The sequence below is a fragment of the Molossus molossus genome, unplaced genomic scaffold (genome assembly GCF_014108415.1).
Source record: "Molossus molossus isolate mMolMol1 unplaced genomic scaffold, mMolMol1.p scaffold_m16_p_14, whole genome shotgun sequence".
Classification (NCBI taxonomy): domain Eukaryota; kingdom Metazoa; phylum Chordata; class Mammalia; order Chiroptera; family Molossidae; genus Molossus; species Molossus molossus.
The window spans coordinates 31,153,259-31,178,805 of record NW_023425349.1 but is presented as its reverse complement, the minus strand read 5'-3'; the positions used below and the strand labels follow the sequence as shown (position 1 = coordinate 31,178,805).

General features: G+C 42.9%; 1 protein-coding gene across 2 annotated transcripts in view; it reads left to right on the top strand.

The window, feature by feature from the left end:
• Positions 1–7,261: 7,261 nt before the first annotated feature.
• The window catches only part of ANP32B (acidic nuclear phosphoprotein 32 family member B), a 29,071-nt gene continuing 10,785 nt past the window's right edge, over positions 7,262–25,547 (top strand). For both annotated transcript variants that reach the window (XM_036261546.1, XM_036261545.1), the window contains exons 1-3: positions 7,262–7,381; positions 16,163–16,312; positions 20,381–20,503. In XM_036261546.1, the coding sequence (XP_036117439.1) occupies positions 7,328–7,381; positions 16,163–16,312; positions 20,381–20,503 (327 nt within the window). In that variant the 5' untranslated portion in view covers positions 7,262–7,327. The remainder of the gene's footprint in view (positions 7,382–16,162; positions 16,313–20,380; positions 20,504–25,547) is intronic.

The following is a 25,547-nucleotide window of genomic DNA, read 5'->3' as shown; positions in this document are numbered from 1 at the left end:
ACCCGGAGAGTATTATGCTAAGCGAAATAAGTCAATCAGAGAAAGACAAATACCACATGATCTCACTAATTTGTGGAATATAATGAACAAAACAGACCCAGAGATATAGAAAGGAGTATGGTTCAGACTGATAAACCTCAGAGGGGTGGGGGGGGGTAGATAAATCAAAGAATTTATATGCATGTATGCATAACCATGGACATTGACAACAATGCTGGAGGGTAGAGGGAGGAATAGGACAAGGGGTCTAGGCAGGGGAAAGGAGAAACATCTATAACAAAAATAAATTAATTTAAAAAAAAGAAACCTCATAGCTATTAGCAGTCACTTTCCATTCTCCCCTTCCTGTAACCTCTGGCAATCACTAATTTGCTTTCTTACTCTATGGATTTGCCTATTCTGGACATTTCACTTACACGTCATCATATAGTATGTGGCTTTTATATCTGGTTTCATTCATTTAGCATAATATTTTTTCTCTCTCTCTCTCTTTAGCATATTTTCTCTTTCATTTTTTGTTAATCCTCACCCAAAGATATTGGAGCCAGGGATCGAACCTACAACCCAGGTACATGCCCTTGACTGGAATCGAACCCAGGACCCTTTGGTCCAAGGGCCAATGCTCCAACCACTGAAAAAACTGGCCAGTACTAGCATAATTTTTTTTTTCTATTCCTCACCCGAGGATATTTTCCCATTTATCATCAGATAGAGTGGGAGGGAGGGAGGGAGAGACAGAAACATCGACATGATAGAGCCACATCGACAGGCTGCCTTCCGCAAGACATGACCAGGGCCATCGGTGAACCGCATCTTGAGATACATGCCCTTGACTGGAATCAAACCGGCAACTCATTGGTCCGTGGGCCGAGAATATTTTTCCATTTATCTTCAGATAGAGTGGGAGAGAGAGAAACATCCATGTGAGAGAGGCACATTGACTGGTTGCCTCCCACATGACCCCAACCAGGGCTAGGGATAAACCACAACTCAAGGTACATGCCCTTGACCAGAATTGAACCTGCAACTCTTTGGTCCACGGGCTGCCACTCTAACTGCTGAGCCATACTGGCCAGGGCTTGAGTTAATTGTTGTATATGGTATGAGGCAGAGATTCAACTTCATTCTTTTGCATGTGGATATATAATAGTCCCAGCCCATTTGTTTATAAGACTATTCTTTTCACATTTGAATTGTCTTGGCACCCTTAGGTTTTCAACCTTGTCATTAGTTGAAAACTGATTGACAAAAAAAAATTTAAAGATAACACCTAGTTTAGGCAAGGGTGAGGGGACGTCTTACACACTGCTAATGGGACTAGAAAAGCAATACAGCTTCTAAAGTGTAATTTACTATACATATTCAAATCTGAAATGTACATATGCTCTGATTCAGAAATTATACTTCTAGGAATTTATTTCAAGGAGCTAACTGCACAAAGATGTTATGTTTAATGGTGAACAATGGGAAGAAACCTAAATCAGTAGGAAACCAGGTAAATAAATTATGCTACATCCATACAGTGAAATATGATGCAGACTTTTAAAATGATTAAGTAGACTTATATTTATTGACTTGGAGGAATCCCTGTGACTTACTGAGAAGTGAAAAATAAAAGTATGTTACAAAGCACCATTTATAGTATTATACATTTATATATTTTACATATGCATGTACATTCATAGAGATAGCTCAGAAAATATTCACAAAAATGTTAACAGTGGTTGCCACTAAGTATTGGGATTTGGGCTGGCTTTTATTTTCTTCTTTATACTTTTTTGCATTGCATGCATTTGCTACATGAATATGTATTGTCTTTATATTCAGAAAAAGAAAAGCTATTTTCATTTTGTAGGAACATGTCAAGGAATATATATTGTATAGGCTACCCAATGGCATGGAAATATGTTTATAATATATTGTTAAGTGAAAAATGTAGGTTACAGGATCATCATGCTTTTTAAAGAATTTTAAATGTAATATATACAGTATTTCCTAGGTACTATGGTAGTTTTTTTCCTACTTACTATTTCTAAAGTAAGGATGTCTCTTATAATCACTATGAATATTTAATGTAGTGGGTTTCCCCCTTGCTTCCTCCCTGAAAAGCTGTTATTAATGAGCTGATGCTTCTGGCAATCTGAGACTTGAGAAAGTGCCATATGTGTATAGAAAGAAGACTGAAGGAATAGACACCAAAATATAATCAGTGCATGCTTAGCTCTGAATTGAGATTTTATTGTCTTCTTTGTTAAACATAGTTTCTAAGTTTTCTATAGTATATGCACAGATAGACATAAAAAGAAACCTGGCTTCCCTGCTTTCCTTCTTTATTATTACTTTTTCTTTTCTTTAACGATCTACTTGGCTTTATTAGGTGATACATGAATTGGACAGCACCTCATCTAGCAACTAGAAGGGTGCTCCTGTCCTGCTTTTCCAGAAGTAGAATGTGAGGGTATTGGGGACTTTTGACATTTACCAAAATGAGACTAGCAAATTAGGGAGCAACAAACTACCTCAGGAATGTCAGAGTCTTGAGTGAGGGAAGAGTACCTTGCATGGCCACCAAGGGGCCTCTGGCAGGGGCAGAACTGGCAAAGCTAGCTCCAGAACAGATGGGAAAGTTCAGTCAGCAGTAGCAAGACTCTTGAATAGTTCTGTGTGGACAAGGAAATCCCTGTGAGATAGGAGAGAGTCCAGATGGTGGGCATACTGGCTAATTATAGAGGGGAAGCATATCCAGCACTGTGGGGCCACTCAGATATTTTCAGTCTAGCTCTGGAGCACATCCACAGTTCATGAAGAGAAACCAAGGACTGCATTAAACAGAAAATAAGTCCACCCCTTTTGAGATTCAGAAGTTATATTGGTTTGGGGTGAGCCCATTCCTCAGTCAAAGGGGCAAGGTTAACCACAGGAAACGAAGAACAAGGAGCAGGGGTGGAGGACAACAGAACTTCTACAGCCCCCATGGAAGCCAGCAGGCTCTGGGCCTCTACTTAGGTTAAGGGAGGGCCTGGGCTTGCAGTGAGTGTGGCAGGGACACAGAGGAGGGTGCCAGGCACTGTGCCAGGCAGAAACTTCACCCACATGATCATGTCTAATCCTCACAACAGTCCTGAGATGAGCAGCCTTAGGCTCAGAGAGGTTTTGCGATTTGTCCAAAGGCCTCATTAGAGTCCTTCTCTGAAAAGGGGAAAACATTCAGCAAAGTTAATACTCATATTTATCATGAATATTAACTCATTTTTCGTAATGGTAGGTGGAAAAAAAACAAGTTTCAAAGAAATCTTCAATCTGATCCTAATATTATTTTTTCAAAATTATGTATAATATAGAAAAAAGTTGCAAGGATATACAACTTAATGGTGGGTGTATCTCAATGGTAGGAATTTAATTTTCAAATTTAATTTTCTGTGTTTTTTTCTCTCCCGCCTCCCAACAATGAGCAGGTAAATCTTCTTGAAGCAAAGAAAACAAAAAAGGTTTTTCAGAAGCAGTTGTGAGGACTGGTGGATCAAAGTAATGAGAATGAATTACAGTGAGACCTTAATGACAGAGAAATCCAGATTCTTACTCGCTGAGTTCCACTTGGCTTCTCCAAGTCTGTTTCTTAAACAATAAAAGGGGATTATAGTCTTGTCCTAGTGAGCTGTTGCCAGGATTAACTGAAATGCTGTATACATGAAAGTCCCAAGCACAGCACTTGGCATAAGGATGGTGCTTAATAAATATTAAACCCGACTTGATAGTCATATCTCTTTCTTGCTGCCCCTGGAAAGCCTAGCACCTACAGCTGTTTTAGAGAGCAGAAAGGAATCTGGTTCCCTTGGCAAGGGCTCCTTATTGGACATGCAGCTGCCTACACACCTGACACTCGCCCCTCCTCTATTTTTACCATCTGGAGACTTATAGGATCTCATTCTTATTAAACTTTGATCTAACTATTGGCCTCTTCCTCTCCCTTTGTCGCAACAATTTTAGCTGCCTAGATAATATTCTAGAGTACATGTGACAGTATTTTCAACAAAATACACACTTGAAGAGCACCTATGTTCTAAAGATGCTCAGGCTCCTACTCTCTATTTATATCATCCAGAAATATTCATATGAGCTCACAGTCCAGTTGAAATTTTAGATCCTTCAACAACTCCCATGTGTTGTCTAACTGCTATAACAGGTACACATGCCATGCTATGGAATGTCAGAGGGCAGATTTAGCAGTGGATGCACATGTGTATAAGAGAAGAAGCTAAGAATGGAAGTATTCAGTTTTTAAAAAGTAATGATTTCTTCACTCTACATTGTGCATTATAGCTTCATATACTGTATTTACAAAAGAAAAAAGGTCCCATTCTGCCGAACTGGTTTCAAAGCCAGTTAAATCAACTCCTAAATGGGGCTGTTTCTACTCATCTTTAGATTTATTAAAGTTTGTTTCCAGCCATAGAATTTGTGGAAGGCTTGGGTCATGCGATGGTCTGGCCAATGACCGCTGGTGCAGAGGCAGTGGAGTGGGGAGCAAGTCCAAGGAGTTACAAATTAGTGTACTCCTCCAATTTGGAGCATTGGAATACACACACATTCTGATTAACAGGCAGTTTTAAGACTCAAAGGGGTACCAAAACCAGGCATTATTTGATATTTTCATTACTTATTAGGCAAACAGGAATGTCAATGGAAGTAAAAAATATTTCACCCCTAGTTCAGACTCCCTAATAAACTAATAAGCTGTTTTCACTTTTCCTTATTCCCTTTCAGCCCTTATTCAAATCCATAAATTCACGATCATGATAACCATGGGTTAGAAACAATTATATATTCTACCTCTTTCTCACACCCGTATGCATACTCAGAATGATGTTAAGTACAGCAATATTCAAAACCAGGGCACTGTGACAACAGCCCCTTCAGGCCTGTGGACTGACAGTCCAGTGGAAGATGTTGGCAGGGCAGTGAGACACACCCTGTTCTGCCTGTGTTATTTATGCCTCTGGCAGTGAAGCCCCTGACAAAGAAGCATGTCACTGGAACACATGCTCTTTGTTCACAGAGGTGCATGCCAGCACCGGCTGTGTCAGAGGGGACAGTACCGGGTCTGTAGTCTATCCTCCTTTGGTTCTTTTTATTTGCTGCACATTATGGCTATGTTTATTAATTACTTTGTAGTTTAATCTTATAAAATACACATTTATCTTGTGAGGAAAGAGTCCTTCATACCCTTGAGTTGGTCATAGAGGTCCAGTTCCCAAGATTTGCCTGGTTTCTCCCTAAGGATCAGCACCACCTACCTCCCTCATGAGCCACCAGGTTACCACTCTCTCTAGCACAGAGCTACCCTGTTCAAGTCTCCTTCAGCATCTCCCCTTTACCTGCAAGATGGCACCTGCATGTTCTTTTTGGTATTAAAGGTCCTCTACAGATGTTCCAGACCTTGTGTTCCAAGTCAGGCCCCCATGCTAGGAGTTCATGCCAGTCAGACTGATGGTACAGCAGAAAAGATGGCAGGCTTTTGGACCCATGTGAGTTTAAACCCTAGCTCCACTTCTTGTTGGCCATGAAGCTTAAATTCAGTTCCTCATCTGCAAAATTATTAAAATACAATCTACTTCATAGGAGTGCCTTTGGATTAAATGAGAAAGAACATATTAAGCCATAGAAGTGGATGATCAATCATCGCTTTTTAGCTCATGGAACTGATTCACTAGTTTTTCATGAAAGCCTTCATCTCATGGCCCTGTGGTTCTCATAACCTTACAGTCAGACCTTGTGCGACACTCCCCTCACCCTTTTCCCCAGTTACGGAGATGTCTGCTAAGACTAACATTTTAAACACAAGACTCAGGAAACAACCTACCAGAAAGTTTTTGCCTTTTCCATAGCCTTTTAAAAACTTTATTTTGCTTTGAAATTTTAATTAATTACATACTTTAAAAATCTATTTAAGTGGTTTTGTTTGCCACAGGTAGAATGGGAGGGAGGAATCTTTAAGAAAATCTTTAGGTCAATACACAGAATTGTTTTTCTCTGTTCAGAAGTTGTTTCCAATCTTTGGAGCCTTTTGTCTATATTAAAAGTAAGGTGGTTTCTGACTAGACACGTGACGTATTAATTCATTTTAAGCCGAATACAACGTTGTTACTCTAGGTCTGCAAAGCAAACTTGGTGCTCTAACCCTGGCTCTCAGGGTGCTCTCTGAACCAGACCATTACAGAGGCTACCTGCCAAGCTTCACCCAAACCGAGACCATCAAGAATTTACACACCTCACAGGGGTCCCCTAAGAAATAATGGGATAAAAGTCTTCGGACAAACTCTGTAAAACTCCAAGGCCACATTAGAAATGCTAATTGCTGCCTCGCTAGCCTACATTTAAATGTTAGAAACCCAGGGAGATTCTACTGAACTCGGAATCGCTAGGCTCCTCTGTGGCTTGGACAAGTGGCTGGAGCTCGCACCCGTCCCGCGACTCCACCCGATGCCACGCGGTACAACACGGGGCAACCGCGATTCCGCTCCCGGGGGTCCTCTTAGCCCTGGCATGACCATCCGGCCAAGGAGTCAGCAAGGTTCAGGCTGTTGACTCACACCGTGGGGAGCAGAACCCACGTCCCGCGCTCCCTTCAAGTGTCCCTCCTTTGCGGGCGTCTGGCTGGCTTGGTCGAGACTCCTCAGCCGGACCTGGTCTTACAGACCCCGAAGCTGGACTATAAAGCCCCCTCCCCTCCCCGCGAGCCCTCGGGCAAACGTCCTAGCGTGGGCCGGAGACCCGCGTCGGGGCGCAGCGAGGTGGGGTCCGGGGGGGTCTCAGCTCAGCGGCGGGCGGGGAAGCCCCCGAGGAAGGTCTTACATCAGCCACCCCACGTGCAACCAGAGGGAGGGGAGGAAGTCGCTCCAGTCCCCGGGGCTGCGCCTTTCCCCCCAGCCTCCGCCCCTCCCGCTGAGTCTCCCCGCCCCGTCCTTGGTGCAACCGCGGCCACCTAGTCGAGCGGCGCCGCGCGGGGCCGAGTTGAGCGGAGCAGCCGCCTGCGCCGCGTCGCCGGTTTAAGCGCAGTGCGGGGCCGCGGCCGGGGGCGGCGGTAGTGAGACCAGCGCTGCGCTCCAGCCCCCTTTTCCCTCCATGGTTTCTCTCCGCTCCCGTGAGTAACTTGGCTCCGGGGGCTCCGCTCGCCTGCCCGCACGCCGCCCGCTGCCTAGCACCGCGCCGCCGGCCTCCGCCGACAGCAGACCCCTTCCGACGGCCCTAGCTGCGCAGGCCGGGACGCCTCTCCCCCCTCTGCCCCCGCCGCGGAAAGTTAAGTTTGAAGAGGGGGGAAGAGGGAAACATGGAAATGAAGAGGAGGATCCACCTGGAGCTGAGGAATCGGACCCCGGCAGCTGTAAGCAGAGCCCCCTTCGGCTCCCTCTCCCTCCGATGACTTGCATGTAATGGTGGCCACCTGCGGGGCCCCGGCCGCGGGTTCTCCGGCCCCGGCGCGGGGAAGGGCGCAGCTCGCGGGCTCGGACGGGGAAGGCGGGCGGGCGGGCGAGCGGGCGGGCGCGGAGGGGGGAGCGAGCGCGCGGGGATTAACTCTTTGGCGCCCGCGGGGCCCCGCGGCCGTCAGGGAAAGGCGGTGGGGTGGGGGAAAGCAAACTTTGAGCTCCTCGCCAGCTGGGGTCCTTCCCGGAGGAGCGCGTGTGCGTGTAGCCGGTGGCGAGGGAGGGAGGAGGGGGTTGTGTAACGCTGGGAGCCATGTTTGCAGCCTCCCGGGATGCGCGGCCCGGCGGGGACCGGGCCTGCCGAGGAGCCGCGCGGCCAACCCGGGGTGGGCCCGCTGCGGGCCAGGCTGGGCTTCGCGCGCCCCGGGCCGGCCGGGGAAAGGGCTGGAGCGCGGGGGCGGGGGCACCCCAGCCCGGCCTCGGGGCTGGCGTCCGCCGGGCCGAGGGCAGGGGCCGTGAGGCAGGGAGAGCGCTTTTAGCCTCGGAGGGGGGCGAGAAGCCCCCTGGGTGCGGGGGGCTCCGGCGGGCGCGGCCTGGCGCGCGCGGAGCGGGGGAGGGGCGAGCCCGGGCAGCGGAGGTGGCGCAACCGCCGCCCCTCCCGAGGCCAAGTTTGAAAAAAGGACGCGGTTCCCGCCATTTTTCAAGCCTAAAAATAAAACTTTCTTCACCATTTCTCTCGCTTCTCTTTCGCCTCCCGGGCCTTCCACACTCTCGACCTTTCAGGGCGGGCCCCGGTCGGCCCGGGCCAGCCGTTGTAACGGCGGCTTCGCTCTCCCTCCCGCGCCGCGGCGGCGGATTCCGGGGCCCCTGTCCCGGAGGCTGGCCCCTCGATGTGGGCGGGCGGCGGCTCCTCGCGCCAGCCGGGGCGCGCCACAGGCCGACTCAGCGCCATGTTGGCGGGCACCCGTCTCCCTCCGCCGCCAGAGCCGGCCTGCGGGCTCGGCCCTGCCCGCCAGCTCGCCGCTCCCCCGGCCGAGCTCGCGGCTGGTTTCTGCTCGCCTCGCTGGGCTCCGCTCTCACTGGCGGAGTCGCGCGCCGCCGTCGACTCCGCTCCCCTCGGGAGCGCCCCGTCCTCCTCCCCCCTTCTTAAAAGGGCAACGCCAGGCTGCCGGCTCCTCCCGGGCCAGGCGCCGGGGGTGCGGGCGGGCGGGCCTCGGCGGCCTCTGCCCCCGCAAATGCACCCGACTGGGGCCTGCACTCGCGGGCCGCGGCCGGCGAGCGGCGGGCGGCCTTTAAGAATCGCCTCTTGCTCCTCCGCCCCTGTCCTCCTACCCTCCCTGGAGCGGCTTCCCGCGGCCGGGCGCGGGGCCACGGTTCCCGGCCGCCGCTCGGGGGAGCCGCGCCTCCGCCAGACCCCGTCTTCGGGTGAGTGGCGCGCGCTGGCCCGGGGCACCCCGGGGAAGTCCCACCCCGCCCCAGTCTAGCGGCGGGAGCGTTTCGTGCAGTCAAGTAGCTGTGGGGAACAAGTTACCAACTTGTGGAAATTCAACCGGGGTTTATTACCGGGTGTGCACGAGGTTTTGAATCCCCGAGGTCACCACGAATGAGGCGCGGGGCGCCGCACGGCGTGGCCACCCCGAGTGCCCCAGCGAACTCTGAGGGCACGAGCCTCTGGACAGTTGCACCCGGTCTTAGGGCGGAGGTTGGACCGCATTCGCCCCGTCGGTTCGTCGGTCAGACATTTTGTGTCGGCCACGTGCTACATACTGAAGGGTTAAGATGCTCCGCACTGAACTCGTGCAGTTGTGTTGTTTGAGTTGTTCATTACAGATGTTTACGTTATTGCTGAGTAGTTGTAAGGGACTAGAACGTGGAGAAATTAAATGAACCAAGTTTCCAAAAGAAAAGGACCCACATGGGTCTAAGTGGTTTGAAATCTAGAGTTTGAATTCTTTGGGCGTAATCTAAAGGACTGTTAAACCGCGGTGTGGCTCTGGTGGAGCGTGGGCCCAGGCGCCCAGGGCCGCAGGTTCGATTCCCGGTCAGGCCCAGGCCCAGGTTGTGGGCCCAGTCCCCGGTGGGGGCATGCAGGAGGCGGACAATGGATGTTCTCTCTCATCGATGTTTCTATCTCGCTCTCTAAAAGCAATGAAGAAAAAAATAACAACAATTAAGTACTATTAAAGTAAGTACTCAGTGAGACTTGGGGTAGTGAATACACAATATAATATACAGATGATATATTATAGAATTGTACACTAGAAACCTATATAACTTTATTAACCAGTGTCATCCCAATAAATTCGATGGAACTGTGAAAAAAAGGGGGGGGACCTTACAGCACTTTGATTGATTGATTGATAGATAGATAGATAAATAAAGTGTTTAGTAAAAACAGTGTTGCTCCCTCTGAGAAATACAACTGGGCTGGTGTTCCCACTACATGGAATTTTTTCATATATGAGATAATTCATATATTGCTTTTTTAAAGTGTGCATATATCTGCAAATGTTAATTTTTCAAATAACTTGGGCTTTGCCCTCTTGCCACACACAGGCCAGAGTCATGTGGCTATTTAATTAAAATTCAATTAAAAGGTGAATTTGACAGTTGCACTATCCACATTTCAAGCGTTCATAAGCCACAGTTGACTAGTAGCTACACTCTTTTGGACAGCCTACAGTAATTCAGTGGTTTATTAAATAAATATTTGTGTGCCAACAGTATGCCAGGGCCTGGAAAAGCAGTGTGGGACAAGGCAGAGAGCTGCAGCCCCTTCCCTCTCGAGGCCTCAGACCCCTGTGGTCCCTGTCGCACTGGTGCAAGTTAGGGGCCTTGAGGGTGTTGGAGGAGCCAGCTAAGATTGTGGGAGTAAAGAAAGGCTCCCCTGGGGACTCTGACAAGGAAGGAGACTTTGACCAGTAGGAGTTAGGTTCTTAGGAGAGGAAAGCTTTGACCTTAAACAGAAGGCTTTTCAGGGGGAAAAATGCTGTAGATTTTGAAGAGAAGTTAAAAAGGGTTTTTGCACAAAAGCATCATTCTTAAGGCAAATGAGAACTTTTAAGATGACTCCTTTAAAACCAGAGTCAACTAGTTGCTCAGTGTGGCTCCTTATGTTTGTGTGGGGCCAGCTCTTAGAGAATAGGCTTGGGCTCTGGGATCCAGAAGACTTGTCATTTGGGGAAAAAAGAATTCTTTCTACATTGAATGTATGAGCAGAAGGCTCTTGAAATGCACAAGAGTGTATCCCATGGTTGACCTTTATATCATGAAGTGAGAACTAAGTGTTTGAGGGGAGGGTAAGAGGAAGTTTGATTATAAATGTTAGGTTTGAGGGGGTTCTTATTTTATTTGGGGGTTTGCAGAAGACTCTGGTAATACTTTACCTTGTGTTCTTTGGCCAAAGGTTTAGATCAAGATAATAGATTCAGTTCATCTATTACTATAGCCTTGTTCTTTATAAACACAGGTATAGTCATTTCTCTAATGGGAAGAGGATTAATAATAAATGTATAACTCAATTTTTTCTAAGTCCAAAACAGCTCTTTGTGTCAGAGGTGTGTTCTCATAGTGGGGGGGCGGGGGGGGGGGAGGCGATTTTTAAAAACCAGTTTTTAAAAATAATCTTCATAAAGAATGGTGATAACCTTTTAAAAATACAGGGAAGGATAGGAAATATTTTATATAAAATATTTGTATTGTCAATTACTTTACTGAGGGATATGCCTTCTCTCCTGAGCCATATAACTCTCTCCCCTGCTCACCCAAGTAAATTCTGTTGCTTCCTACTTGTGGAGAAAGGTAGAGGTCTCAGTGTCTATTCCCTGAACTTCTTGCTCTCCCACTTATAAACTCACGTACACCTGTGCCCATCTTAGCTATCTTCTGCACAGGAAAAACTGCCCTGCCTTCAACGAGAGTAGAATGATATGTCTCATTTTAATATGCATTTGTATTACTACTTGTAGTTGAATAATTTTTTTTAATGTCTACTGATGATTTGTATTTTATGGCTTGTCTGTTTTTTGTCAATGTTTCTTTTGCAGTGTTTATTTTTTCCTCACTAGGGTGGAAATGATATTCTCAAGAAAAAGTAAATAAATGCAAATACCTAGAATTATCAAGCAAGGTAACCAAAAAAGTGTTAGAGGGGTTGATTGCCTTTATAAATAAACAACTCAGTCCTGGCCGGTTTGGCTCATTGGTTAGAGTGTTGCCCCTCGGACCAAAGAGTCAAAGGTTCGATTCCAGTCAAAGGCACGTACCTTGGTTGCAGTTCAGTCCTGGGCCCTGTCTGGGTCATGTGGGACATAACCAATTGATGTGAGATCTGTGTTTCTTTCTCTCCCTCCTACTCTTATCTAAAGATAAATGGAAAAATGTCCTCGGGTGAGGAATAAAATAATTTTTGAAAACCTTCATAATTCAGTAACAGACTCAAATTTTATATTCTTTTACCTAGCAATAGATTGTGAGGAAACAATCCTAATTACAGAAGAAATTTTACATGAAAAGATATTATGGCATTATTTATAGTAGGAAAGATTGGAACTGTGTTCTATAAGGAGGATTGTAATTTATGGTACATCCATACAATTTCTTTAGCTATCAACAGATAGTCAGAGTTTTGTTTTGTTTTAATCCTCACCGAGGATATTTTTCCATTTATTTTCAGATAGAGTGGGAGAGAAGGGTAGAGAGAGAGAGAAACAGAAACTGATGTGAGAGACACACATCAACTAGCTGCCTCCCACACAACCCCAGCCAGGGCCGGGGATGAACTGCAACCGAAGTCCATGCCCTTGACTGGAGTTGAACCCGAGACTCTTTGGTCTGTGGGCCAACACTCTAACCACTGAGCAAAACAGGCCAGGGCCAGTTTAAAGTATGCTAAGTTATATAGTTTTATCTCACCTTTATTTAAAATACACAAAGTCTGAAAAAATATACCACAATATCAATAGTGATGAACATTAATATACTTTGCATTCATGTTATTATGATCAGAAAGTAGGATTTTTATATTCAAGTTTTCTCTCATTTCATCATCTCAATCCACTACAATCTTGACACAAACCCCTACACAGTATTCTTAAAGTCTAGCAGTGTCTTTTTTACCTTTATTTTAAAAATAGGTTAACATTCTCATTGTTAAAGTACAAAAATAGGGCTCTAGAGAAGTCTCCCAGTCACTCATTTTCTCCCCAAGAGATGATTTCTATGAGGTTCTATGTACTATAAGAAAATGAATGTGTGATATATTAAATAGAGAATAACATACATCTTGTATGGTTTTTTTGTTTGTTTGTTTTTTTATCCTCACCTGAGGACATTTTTCCATTTTTTGTTCAGATAGAGTGGGAGGGAGAGAAGAGAGAGAAACATCGTTGCGAAAGGGACACATTGAGTGGTTGCCACCCGCATGACCCGACCAGGGCCGGGGACAAACTGCAACTGAGGTACGTGCCTTTAGCGAGTACCGAACCCGGGTCTCTCTGGACCACAGGCCAGTGCTCTAACCACTGAGCAACCAGCCAGGGCCATCTTGTATGTTTTTCATCCCACAGTGTATCTTGGAAATGAGTCCCTTATTGATGGGCATTTAAGTTTTCTAATTTTTTTCAATCACTTCTTGCGCCTTATTTCACAAGCCTTTCTAGGGTATTCAAACTAATGCTTCACTTTGGTGTATTCCTGATTTTTTTTTTTTTTTTTTATCCTCACCTGAGGACATTTTTCCATTTTTTCTTCAGATAGAATGGGAGGGGGAGAGAGAAGAGAGAAACATCGACGTGAAAGGGACACATCGAGTGGCTGCCACCCGCACGACCCAACCAGGGCCAGGGCCAAACTGCAACCGAGATACGTGCCCTTAGCAGGAACTGAACCCTGGTCTCTCTGGACCACAGGCCGATGCTCTAACCGCTGAGCCAAACTGGCCAGGGCTGGTGTATTCCTGATTGTTCTCAAGTCTCCTGTATTCCTGATTGTTCTCAAGTCTCCTTTGCAGGATCCCCAGGGTTCCATTCTTGGTACTCTTTCTAGGAGTTCCATCCTTTCACTACTGTCTCCCTCCTGGTGACTCCCAAATATGGACTTTACAACCCAGACCTCCCCTGAACTCCAAACCCTCGTGTCCAGCTGCCTGGGGATCCTTTCAGCTGGATATCCAAGGGAACCTTAAGCTTGGTATCCCTTTTGTTATTCCTTACTGCCTCCCTCAACAAGCTGTTCTTGGTTCCATCTAGCTACGTGGGTCCCATTTCTCTAAACCAGAACCTCAATTCCTCTATATCATCTTATGTACTCAATAGCTAAAGCTGTGAATTAGAACCACTTTAACAGACTTGGCTGAGGAGCTCAATTGGGTAGAGCATCATCCAGACCTAGCAAGGTTGTGGGTTTGATCCCCCATCAGGGAACCATACAAGAGTCAACCAGTGACTCTTGTATAAACAAGTGGAATGACAAATCCATGTTTTTTCTCTCTCTTTCTACAATCAAATTAAGAAAAAAATGTAGTTTTTAAATGAACCACTTTAACATTTTTTTCTCCCAGTTTCCTCCTTTTAATTTCTGTTCTGCTGTTTGGTTCAGCAAACATGTAAACTGACATTTAAATGCTTTGTGGTAATTTTTTATGATTCTAGTTAAGAATTTCACTATTTGAGAGAAATTGCACAAAAGGTGACTTCACCCAGTAAGCTGGGGAGCAGAATGGCTTAAGAGGCAGTATGGCTAACTAATGCCTCCTCATTTGGCTTTTGGCATATTAGTGTCATTCTGTATAATAATTTTGGATTCTCTGTCAGATAGAGTCATAGAAATCTCCCAAACCAAATTGGACCATTTTAGTAGTATACTTAGGTGTGGGGCAATTACAATTGGCCTTTTGGAGTTTATTCTTTAAGTAAATAAATAAAATCTGCTTGTAAAAACAAACCAAAAAAGTTAGTATAGATATGCATAAGGAGACAACAAAGGTTCTTGTCATTCCCTTGTTCCCTTTCCCCAGATGTTACCTTCTCAGCATTTACTATGTCCCAAGCACTACTCTTAATAACAACTTCATGAGGTGAGTACTAAGATGAGGAAACGGGCACAGAGAGGTTAAGTGACTTACCCAAGACCACACAGGTAATAAGTGGCAGAGCCAGCGACCCAGGCATCTGTCTTCAGAGCCCTGCTCTCCTCAGTTGACCTCTTAGGTTTTCACTGTGCTGATTTTCATCAGAAGAAGGAAGAATAGCAGAGGTATCTAGAGAAGAGTGGGAGGAAGGAAAGAAGTAAAAGGGCATAATAGGACTGAATGCATCCTAGCTGAAAACAGGGCTTCTGAGGAGGAAATAGGCAAGGCAGTGAGAAGTTGTGTTGAGGGTATCACTGAGTATCACTGACTATAAATCTGTTTCCTTCTCTGTAAATGGGGGAAGGGTGTGGTAGTGCAAAGAATAACAAGTAAGTTCTCAATAAATTTTAATTTTTTTTTTATCCTCAACCGAGGACATTTTTTCATTTTTTTGTTCAGATAGAGTGGGAGGGAGAGAGAGAGAAACATAGATGTGAAAGGGACACATCGAGTGGTTGCGACCTGCACAACCCAACCAGGGCCGGGGTCAAACTGCAACCAAGGTACGCTCCCTTAGCGGAACCTGAACCCGGGTTTCTCTGGACCGCAGGCTGACGCTCCAACCACTGAGCCAAACTGGCCAGGGCAGTTCTCGATAAATTTTAGCAATTACTAGAGTAGGCTTCTTGGATTCTGTACAGGAGGATGAAGACGTTACTAGCTCCTATCTTCATTTTAGAACTATCAACGTCTCCCATATACATGTTTGCTTAATGCTATTAAACTTGGTAGATTCACTGCAAGAGTGACTTTGGCAGTTAAAACTAATTTACATCACTATAAATTGATCAAAACATTAAAAATTTGCAAGCTTCAGAGTCACCCACAGAGCAAAAATGGCAATGAGGATTATTATAGTATTCACACAGTAGACTGATTATCAAATAATCAGTATTCAAAATCTTCAGATGTGATACCCTTGAATGAATTTGAGTTCTGAATTTCAGAATCTCCAAAGAAGGAGATTTTATGGTCTGAAAAAGGAATTTAAAGTCTGATAGTTCTCTCGTCTATCATTTTCACATATAACCCAAATCAATCTTTGTTTTGAATTAAGGCCTCTTGCATCTTGACTCCTTCCTAGTGTCAAGATATCTTAGTAAAGATTAATAAAACTACAAGTGGAAATGAATAGTGCTACCAAAATCTCTTAGTGATCTTGATAGGAAAAGTAAAGCTTTCCTATTTTCCTTGTGTCAATCTCCTGGGCCTTGAGATAGATTCAGCCTAAAGGGGTGAGGGGTATCTTCACTGCATTTGTAGTTAAAGTTAAAGCTACCCCTTTGGGAACAGACTTGGGAAAAGAAATAGGGGATATACAGTTTCTTACTTACATCTTAAGAACTGTAGTTTCTGTCTCTGGAAAGGAAAGAGTTTAAATCTTTATTTATACCATGGTATAACATTCCACCCTTGGTATCTATCAGTATATTGTTACTAAAGGCTTAATCATTTTTCATTTATTTATAACTGTGATCTAGGTCTTAAGTAGAGGCTGTCCCTATATGTGGTGTTTTTACTGGGTAGTTATGGTTGAAATTTTTACTTTTTTTGTTCTTTGTTTTCTGTATGTTTTTGAAAGCTTGTCTTCTTTTTTCTTTGTCATCTACAGGTTCAAGAACTTGTCCTGGACAATTGCAAATCAAATAATGGAAAAATTGAGGGCTTAATAGCTGAATTTGTGAACTTAGAGTTCCTCAGTTTAATAAATGTAGGCTTGATTTCAGTTTCAAATTTCCCCAAACTACCAAAATTGAAAAAGGTAAGTGCTTTTTCTTTTTTTCTTTGGTACGTGCCCCTAGCGGGAACTGAACTAGGGCTCTCTGGTCCACAGGCCGACACTCAACCGCTGAGCCAAACCAGTCAGGGCGTAAGTGCTTTTTCTTTAACAGTAAAAGAGAACCATCCAGGGAGGGGGGGAATATATGATTTTACCTGTAAGGAAGCATTTAGTGTAGCAGAAGGCACGTGGCCTTTGAAACTGGGCGTATCTGGAATTGAATTCCAGCTCTGTCGTTTCCTTAGGTTTGATGGGTGATCTGCACGTTACTTAATCCTTCTAAGGCTCAATTTCCTCACCTGTAAACTGGTGATAGCACCTGACCTTACAGAATTGTTGTGATGTTTGGAAATAATACATGTTAGATGCTAAATAAATAGTAGTTATGAAGAATAATTATTTTGTGAATAATTTATTATTTAATTGTTATAAATTTGTTATTATAATGTTAGATACATTTTGTTTTTGGTGTGCTCTGGTTTAGGAAACACAGGTGCCTACCATATCTTATGTTTGTTGATTAAGGGTGAGTTTATGTAGTAAATACTTTTCAGATCTATAGTCTTTATGATAATTCTAACCCATTGCATAATTTTTAATGTCTAGAAGTTTAAAATGTGTTGTGACTTAACTGCAAGAATTCATTGTAATAAAGCTGTATTTCCCTATTCTAGTAGATGGCCCATTGTTAGCTTCTTCATTGGTCTGATTGCAAACCAATCACTATCTCCCTTCAACCCACCACCCCAACTTAACAAAAAACAAAGAGGAATGTTTTCTCTCATCCTTGCATATTTAACTGTAACAGAGCTTCAGAATGTCAAAAGTGGAAGAAACTTTGATCTAGCCTACTCCCTTATTTCGCTGGCACACTGATAGACCTAGCAAGGTATAGTAATTTGCCTAAAGCCACCCACAAAAGTGGTTAGTGCTAAAGCCCAAATTAGAACCCATATCTATTTCCCAACCCACTATCTTTTCTGTTACCTACAGAAAAGTATGTGGTCATGTAAGTGTTGCAGAATTCTTTACTGTTTCGGTGTTCACTTTACTAGGGAATTTATGTTGAAGCTTTTTTGTCTAAACAAAGATACACATTGAAAGAAGTCTGTAATCAAATTTTAGCCAAGGGCAGGTAGGCTGTTTCTATAGCTTGCTTTTGAGTCCTGAGAGGGACTTGTATTTTGCTTTAGTACATGAATTAAAAACCAGAAATACTTTTTACTTACTTGCTTTATTTAGGTAATAAATGCTCAGGAAGTCTTTATGGGTTTCAGAGTAACCTGCTGCTTATACCAAAGAATCTTGTTATATTTAAGTTGATAAAATATTTTTCCTTTCTTCTGATAAGTATGTACTTTAAAGATTCAACAGTCATCTTTTTATTTACGTGGGTTATTGGTGACACTGGAAGCTCTGATTAGCCCATTAAACAATTAGTGGCTTTTTAGCATCTGTCTACATAAATTTGATGCTAGCAGATCCTAGTAGTATGTGTTTTGTGTTCTATTTTCCTAGCACCCTTATACATCTTTCTAAATTACTTTTGTCTATACTATCAGACTTATTCAGAAGTGTATTGTGACCATCTATATAGAGGCTTTATCAAATCCTTCTGAAGTCTTATTTTATCTTTTTTTTTTTTTTTGATCCTCACTCGAGGACATTTTTCCATTTATCTTTAGATAAGAGTGGGAGGGAGAGAGAAACATTAATATGAGAGACACATCATTTGGTTGCCTCCAGCGTGACCCAACCAGGGCCGGGAATGAACTGCAACTGAGGTATGTGCCCTTGACCAGAATCGAACCCGCGACTCTTTGGTCCACGGGCCGATGCTCTAACTGCTGAACTGAACTGGCCAGGGCATTCTGAAGTCTCATTTTAATCGGTTACTTGTAGAGTTAATGTGGGAGGAGTGGAGACATCTATAAATCAAACTTCAAGGCAGATAGATGTTCTCATAGCTAATGTGGACCTAATTTTCTTCCTACTCTAGAGCATGAGTTATTTTATAACAAGAAACAGGATCTGAAAGAAATTTGGATAAATGTCACAGGTTTCCTAAATTTACACAATACTTTTATTTCAAAATAAATATGCCATTAAATCTGATGGATTGCCTTGTTACTTCTAGTCCCTAAGATATTCATGTTGAAAGGATGTGAATATTATATATATGTTGATTTTTCTGACCAACAAAAAGAAGTCTTCTCTTATTATTTTGATTTACCAATAACTCGATAAAGCTAACACTTGAGTCTTTGTTGATTATAGACTTATATTTTTAAATGTGGGTGATGTTTAGATATTTGACTGGAATATCCCATTGGAAGGAAAATTTTTTCTGAAATGTTGCATTCTCCTTTTCTAAAATATTTAATAACACCTAAACAACAGACCTGAATTGCTTTATAAACTCATTATTTCAACAACTATTTAAATGTTTAAAAGGTCCTCTATTCTGCATCATATGTTTATATTGTTACATGCTGTAGACAAAATTACATGACATTTTCCTGCTTCTTTAAAGTATGTAGCACAGTGCAGAGGGCATGGATTCTTCTGAAACTAGCCTGTCCAGCTTCAAATCGTAGGCCCACCACTGTAACAGCTGTATGCTCTTGGGCATATTACATAGTCTCTGTGTAGTTTATTTTCCTCATTTCTCTGGGGGTAATAATTCTACCTACCACATGGTGTTATTGTGAGATTAAGGAATCGTGTGGTATGGGTAAAAGTAGGTTTACAGTTATGAGTAGGTGAAACACAGAATTTATTCTTGTATTATTATTTATTATCGTATTATTTTCCACCTACTTTTGCCCATTCCTGTATTTCTAGTGCTTTGAACAGTACCTGACACTTAAAGTACTATGTAAAAGTTAGATATAATTACTGTTGTTGGTACTTAAAATAAGGGATTAATACCAGCTATGTGGCTTAAGTTTTCTCATCTGCAAAATGAAGAAATTGAATTAGATGCTCTTGACTACCTAATGTTTTCAGGCTTTAATATCTTTCACTCTAAGATGCTAATATTCCTTGTTGAAGGTTCATTTCCTTTATTGGCACACCACTTGCTGTGCTACTTGACCTGCAGCTAAGTAATTAGAGTAGGTTCTTGTAAAGGCCAGGTTTATGCAAGAAGTGGCCTCCAGGGAGTTGGTTGTATCAACCCTGAAGCTGTTGCCCCACTCCCTTTCCTGAGGTCATGGACTTTCTTTAAGGGCTTGTTTTTGGGCTTGTACTGCTCCTATATAACCTTCCGAGCCAATTCCTTAGTGGCTTCCAGATGTAGAACTCCCACAATGTGTCAGCACTGTACAAAACCAGATTGGGTTTCAAGTGGGCATAGCGAGCTTTGCTTGGCGCACACAATAAGCTGCTTAGAATGCATGGACCATGTACCCTTCTTGGCAAGTATAGAGTTACAACTTCTTAAAGAATTGTAATTTGCTTTGACCCACTTTTTTGGTTAGAAAATGGATTCACTGATGTTAAGGAACAGTTTTGTATTGTTTTTTTTTTTTAATCACCCGAGGACTTTTTTTTTGCATTTATCTTCAGACAGAGCGGGAGGGAGAGAGGGAGGAAGAGAGAGAGAGAGAAACATCGATGTGAGAGACAAACATCGACTGGTTGCCACGCACACAACTGCAACCAGGGCCAGGGACAAACTGCAACCAAGGTACATGTGCCTAGCGGGAACCGAACCTGGGACTCTCTGGTCCATGGGCCGACGCTCCAACTGCTGAGCCAAACCGGCCAGGGCTAAGGACCAGTTCTTGAACAAACTGTTAAAATTAGCAGCTGGTTAAGAAAACACAACTTGTCTCATCCTGTCCTGTCTCTCCTCCCTCAAAATGTTGCTAGGATCTATAAACTACTTATTTGGGTTTCATCAAACAAAATGAACATACATGCAATAATAAAAACAGAAATCGTTTGATCTTGGTATTTAAGAACTACGTTTGCTCTTTGGAACACCTTAATGATATGTTTCTCTCTGTGTATTTTTGTGTGTGCTGTATGCATTTCATCTTGCAGCTTGAGCTCAGTGACAATAGAATCTATGGAAGTCTGGACATGTTGGCAGAAAAACTTCCAAATCTCACACATCTAAATTTAAGTGGAAATAAACTGAAAGATATCAGCACCTTGGAACCTTTGGTGAGTACTTACGAATTTGCAAACCAGGACTTATTGGGTATTTTCATATATCTTTATAGTAAGGGAAATGATTGGAAGTAATTTATTACCTGATACTGGGGAATTCTTTTTTTAAATTTATTTTCTTAATTGGGTGGCATATCTTAATTGTACATGGAACAGAAGTCCAAAGACAATTCCAGTAAGTTTTAGATTTCCTGATTCATAATCTTCTTCTCTAGTTGGATCACTGTTACCCAGAATTTTGCATAGGAACCCCCAAATCCTCCTCAGTCTTACATGCTGGGATAAGCTATGGAAAGTTGTTTATGTGCAATGGATATAGACTTGCTGTGTGGCCTTGGGAAAATTGCTTCTTTTTCTCTGGGCCTCAGTTTCCTCACTTATGAAACAGGATAATAGTCCCTGCCTTACTTACCTCACTTAGGAGTTCTGAGAATAAGGAAATGCACTTACTTTACTTTGTAAGTTGGGAAGCCTGTGCAAATGGGGGTCCAGCCTATGTGGACGTTGTAGTGGCCAGAAAAGAGCTTTTCTTTTAGCTGACATCTAGAAATTTCTATGAATTCAAGATTGTAAGTGACTGCTTTCCCTAAATATGGCAGTCTATAAATTTGTCATGCGGGTAGGATTCCATTTTAATGAGGCTAACTTAGTGTATATAAAGTCAGCATTTTTGTTAACTTCCAAACATTAATTGGGAGAGGGTTACACAGCAGATAGGAGTTATCTTTCAGGATCCAGAAGAGCAGAACCCAAGAGGATAAGCCATCTTCTGTTATCTGTCTTTTCTGATGTCACAGTATATTTATAATATTTGAATTTCACATTAGTTATACAGAAAGTTCTGTTAATATTTCAAAGGAAGAAGATAGAGTTCAATTATTCTTTCAACAAAGAGGATTTCCTGTCAGAATTATAAGGTCTTTTCCCTCCTAATTAATAATTGAAATGCTGTTCCAAGTGTAGATTTAATCATCTTTAACTGAGTCACTTTATGTGTATGTTTCATTAAGTGGACCATATCTAGCTAATATTTCTCATAAATGTTGGGAGCCTGTTTCTCACCTTTACTCCATGAATTTTTGCCCTGTTTTTCTGCTAAAGATAGATACACCCAGATACTTAGGCTTCCTCATTTTTACTAGTTCTATTCTTTTTCTCCAAACCAATCCCCATTTCCAGTGTTTAAACAAACATTTATTGAGTTTTACTATATCAAGGACATTAACATTTGTCCATTGTATCCTCATAAACCACAGAAGAAAGAATGATTGTAGAGAAAACCAAGTTTAGAAAACTTAAGTAATTACTCAATGGTCATAGGATAAATTGCAGAATAGGGATTCAAATCCAAGTCCACAATTCTGTGCACTGTTCTTGGGACCTGTTCTTCTCTTTTTACCTACAAATTTATTCCATACTGAAGTTGACCTAAGCTATTTTAATAGGAGCACTAAATTAAGTGCTGATGGTCTCCCAGTAAGACATCAGGGTCACTGTGAGCACAGTAACCTCTTTTCTGGAACAGAGTACCAGTAGTGCCTTCCCATGCTAGATCAGTGGCTATTGCTTAATTCTCACGGCAACTGGGTCCTCTTAGATGTTTCATCAGAAGCCTTTGTCAGTGCCCTAGCATACAAAAGCAGAGCAGAAGCAAACGTTGTGTATGGGAGCTATTTGTTTGGGTGTTCCTGACCTGTTCAGTGATGTATGAGGACCCTTTGGTGGCTGTGAAAATCTTAGTCCCTGGGACAGTAAAGAATGAGAAACAGTCATTATTGTATTTATCCTTTTTGGAGAATCTGCTTTGTACGATACTCTGTAGTGGATGGATGCTTTATTTATGTTATCTCATTAGTAATCCTCAAAGAACATTTCTACAAAGTAGATAGAAATAGTATGGCCCTCATTTTACACGTGAGGAAGCTGAGGTTTGGGAGAGAGGTTGAATACCTCATCCAGAGACACACACTTGGCTAGCCAGTGAGAACTGCAGTGTTGCACACGCCCAGGGCTTTCTGGAAAAGCCTGAGTTCCCACCCTTCTCTGAATTTGCTGCTCAGATTCTTAGGAGTGCTGTATCTCCTGAAGTTAGAACTTGGAATAAATATAACTGTAGGAGAAGATGAAAGGAGCAAATGTTGGGTCCATTTTGAATTCTGAAAGTATTCTTCAGTGGGGAAAAATAACATCCTCATCCTCACTAACCACGTAACATTTTGAACCCTGTCTACATTGAGCCCAGATCTTACAGTCAAGGCAATGATTGTGAATTCCTCTGTTTGCTACAGGGACATTAATTGAGAGACAAAGAAGGCATAAATTCAAACTTCCTTAGATACTTTTTTAAGAGACCTGGGCCATCCAAACCATCCCCCAAAGCCCCTCTATAAATTCTAAGAAGGCAAGCCCTGGCCAGTTTGGCTCAGAGGTTAGAGCATCGATTTGTGGACCAATAAGTTGCAGGTTCATCCCCAGCCTTGGTTGGTGTTGTGCAGGAGGCAACCAGTGGATGTGCCTTTCATGGTGATGTTTCTTTCTCTCTACCTCTGTCTGTGTCTTCCTCTACCTCCTTTCCACTCTATCTTTAGATAAATGGAAAAATATCCTCAGGTGAGGATTTAAAAATTCTAAGAAGGCAAGCAAAATTATTGTTAGTAAAATGTTTAATGTTTATTATGGCTAGCCTATTTTAGGGCAAGTTTATAATATGACAGAGTTGTGGGGGGGGGTTTTCTTGTGTGTTGTTTTTTTTAAAGCAGTATTTAAACATTACATTGGGCTCCTGAATGATCTGTGTATTTGGGACTTAAAGTGTAATTCTGCTACTTCATATTTATATAATTTTATATTGATATTTTAGAGACAAAGGAAGGGAGAAAGAGAAACATCGATTGGCTGCTTCCTGCATGCCCCCTTACTGGGGATCAAGCCCACAACCCTAGCACATGCACTGACTGGGAGTCAAACTGGGACCTTTCAGCCCACGGGACGATGCTCAATCCACTGAGCCACACCAGTCTGGCAATAATTCTACTAATTTAAACAATTCTAGGGTATTACAGTTATTTGTGATTTTGTTGTTTATTTGTTCTCACTTAGTTTTCTAGCATACTGTTTGACATGTCCAAATTATAATGGGCCCTTTCTCAAGAAATAACCAATAATATCACAGATTCATAGTTTCAGAAACAGGAGAGCCTTGGAGGCCCTGTGTACTGGGATAGTTGATAGAACTAGATAAAGGGCTTGGGGCACTGTAAAACATTAAAGATCAGAGGTTGTGTGCATTTTTGTGCATCTTTTTTCCTAGGGAATAATCTTGAGAAATACATGGCTCATTCCTTGAGCAATTAATTTTAGACTGAGCCTCTTTGGGAAAGCCACCTAGATTTACTTGTGGCTATACCCTAGTTGGTATACAGGCAACCATTTTGTGAAGAGAAAAGAGTTCCCAGTATGCTAGCTAGTTGTCTGGGGTGATATTTTCAGCATTTTTTTTCTCTTTGCCAAGGATTCATACCTGGGCTTCTGGACGTCGGGGCCTGCCCAGTGGGGAACCTAATCTAAAAGGTACATGACATAAAAGCAACTCTCCCAATGATGAAAAGGACTGGGGACAGCTTTCTTAAGACCTCAGGGGACTGACTTACATAAACACATTATTTGATCCACAAACCCTTGGATCATTTGTACATTGGTGTTTTGAGGAGTACCGTTTCCTGTTGCTGTAACCCTGCTCTGTGTTCCCTGTCTGGCTCTATGTTCCCAAGGGCTGTTCAGTGAAAATAAAACAAGTGTGGGAACCTCATCTTTGACCAGGATGATGTAGATTCTGTAAGTGCAGAGGAAAGTGCTCTTTCCTCTAAAGGGCTTGATAATAGATCATTTAGGCTTTATCAGCTGTACAGTATAGTCTCTGTCACAATTACTCAGCTTTCCCGTTGTAGCACAAAAGAAACCATGCATAATATATAAACAAATGAGTGTGGCTGTGTTTGAATAAAACTTATTTTACAAAAACAGGCAGTTAGTACCCTGGCCAGTTTTCTCAGTGGTTAGAGCTTCAGCCTTTGGACCAGAGGGTCTCGGGTTTGATTCTCTGTTAAGGGCACATACCTGGATTGTAGGTTCGATCCCCAGCCCTGGTCCAGGTGTGTGTGGGAGGCAACCAGTTGATGTGTCTCTCTCTCACTGATATGTGTGTGTGTATATGTCTCCTCCTTGCTCCTCCCCTTCCCTCTCCTCCCTTTCCCCTCCCTTCCTTCCACTCTATCTAAAAAAGTCAATGGAAAAATATCCTGGGGTAAGGATTAACAAAAAATAAAACAGGTGGTGGGCCAGAATGGGCCAACAGACCATCTTTTGCCAAGTCCTGCTTTACAGCAAAGACTTTTCAAATCATTTTGTAACTCCCTAGAATTACATAGATACCTCAAGTCTTGAAGACAAGGTTTTGTTTAATCTGCACTTCTTTCCAGGTCCCTGTGAATGTTGAAATAGCTTTCCCAATAAAGCATCAAAGCCTTTAAACATCAACATTCATTTTATTTTAATTTTTTTAGCTTATCTTTATTGTCAAATGTATTACAGATGTTCCTCCTTTTCCTCCTATTGATCCCCTCCTCCCTGCTCCCGCCCCTCTCCTGCCTTTCCCTACATTGTTGTCTGTGTCCATTGGTTATGCATATAAGTTCTTTGGTTTATTACCCCCCCCAACCTCCTTCCCTTTGAGGTTTGTCAGTCTAACAACCACTTTGTACTTCTTAATCCCTTCACCTTTTTCACCCATTCCCCCAACCCGCCTCCCATTTGGCAACCAACGAAATGTTCTCTGTATCTATGAGAATGTTTCTGTTCTGCTTGTTTATTTTGTTTGTAGATTCAGTTGTCGATAATGTGTTTATTGCCATTTTGTTTGTTCTTTTTTTCTTTTTTATCCTCACCTGAGGACTTTTTTCCATTTTCTGTTCAGATAGAATGGGAGGGAGAGAGAGGAAGAGAAAGAGAGAGAGAAACATCAACATGAAGGGGACACATC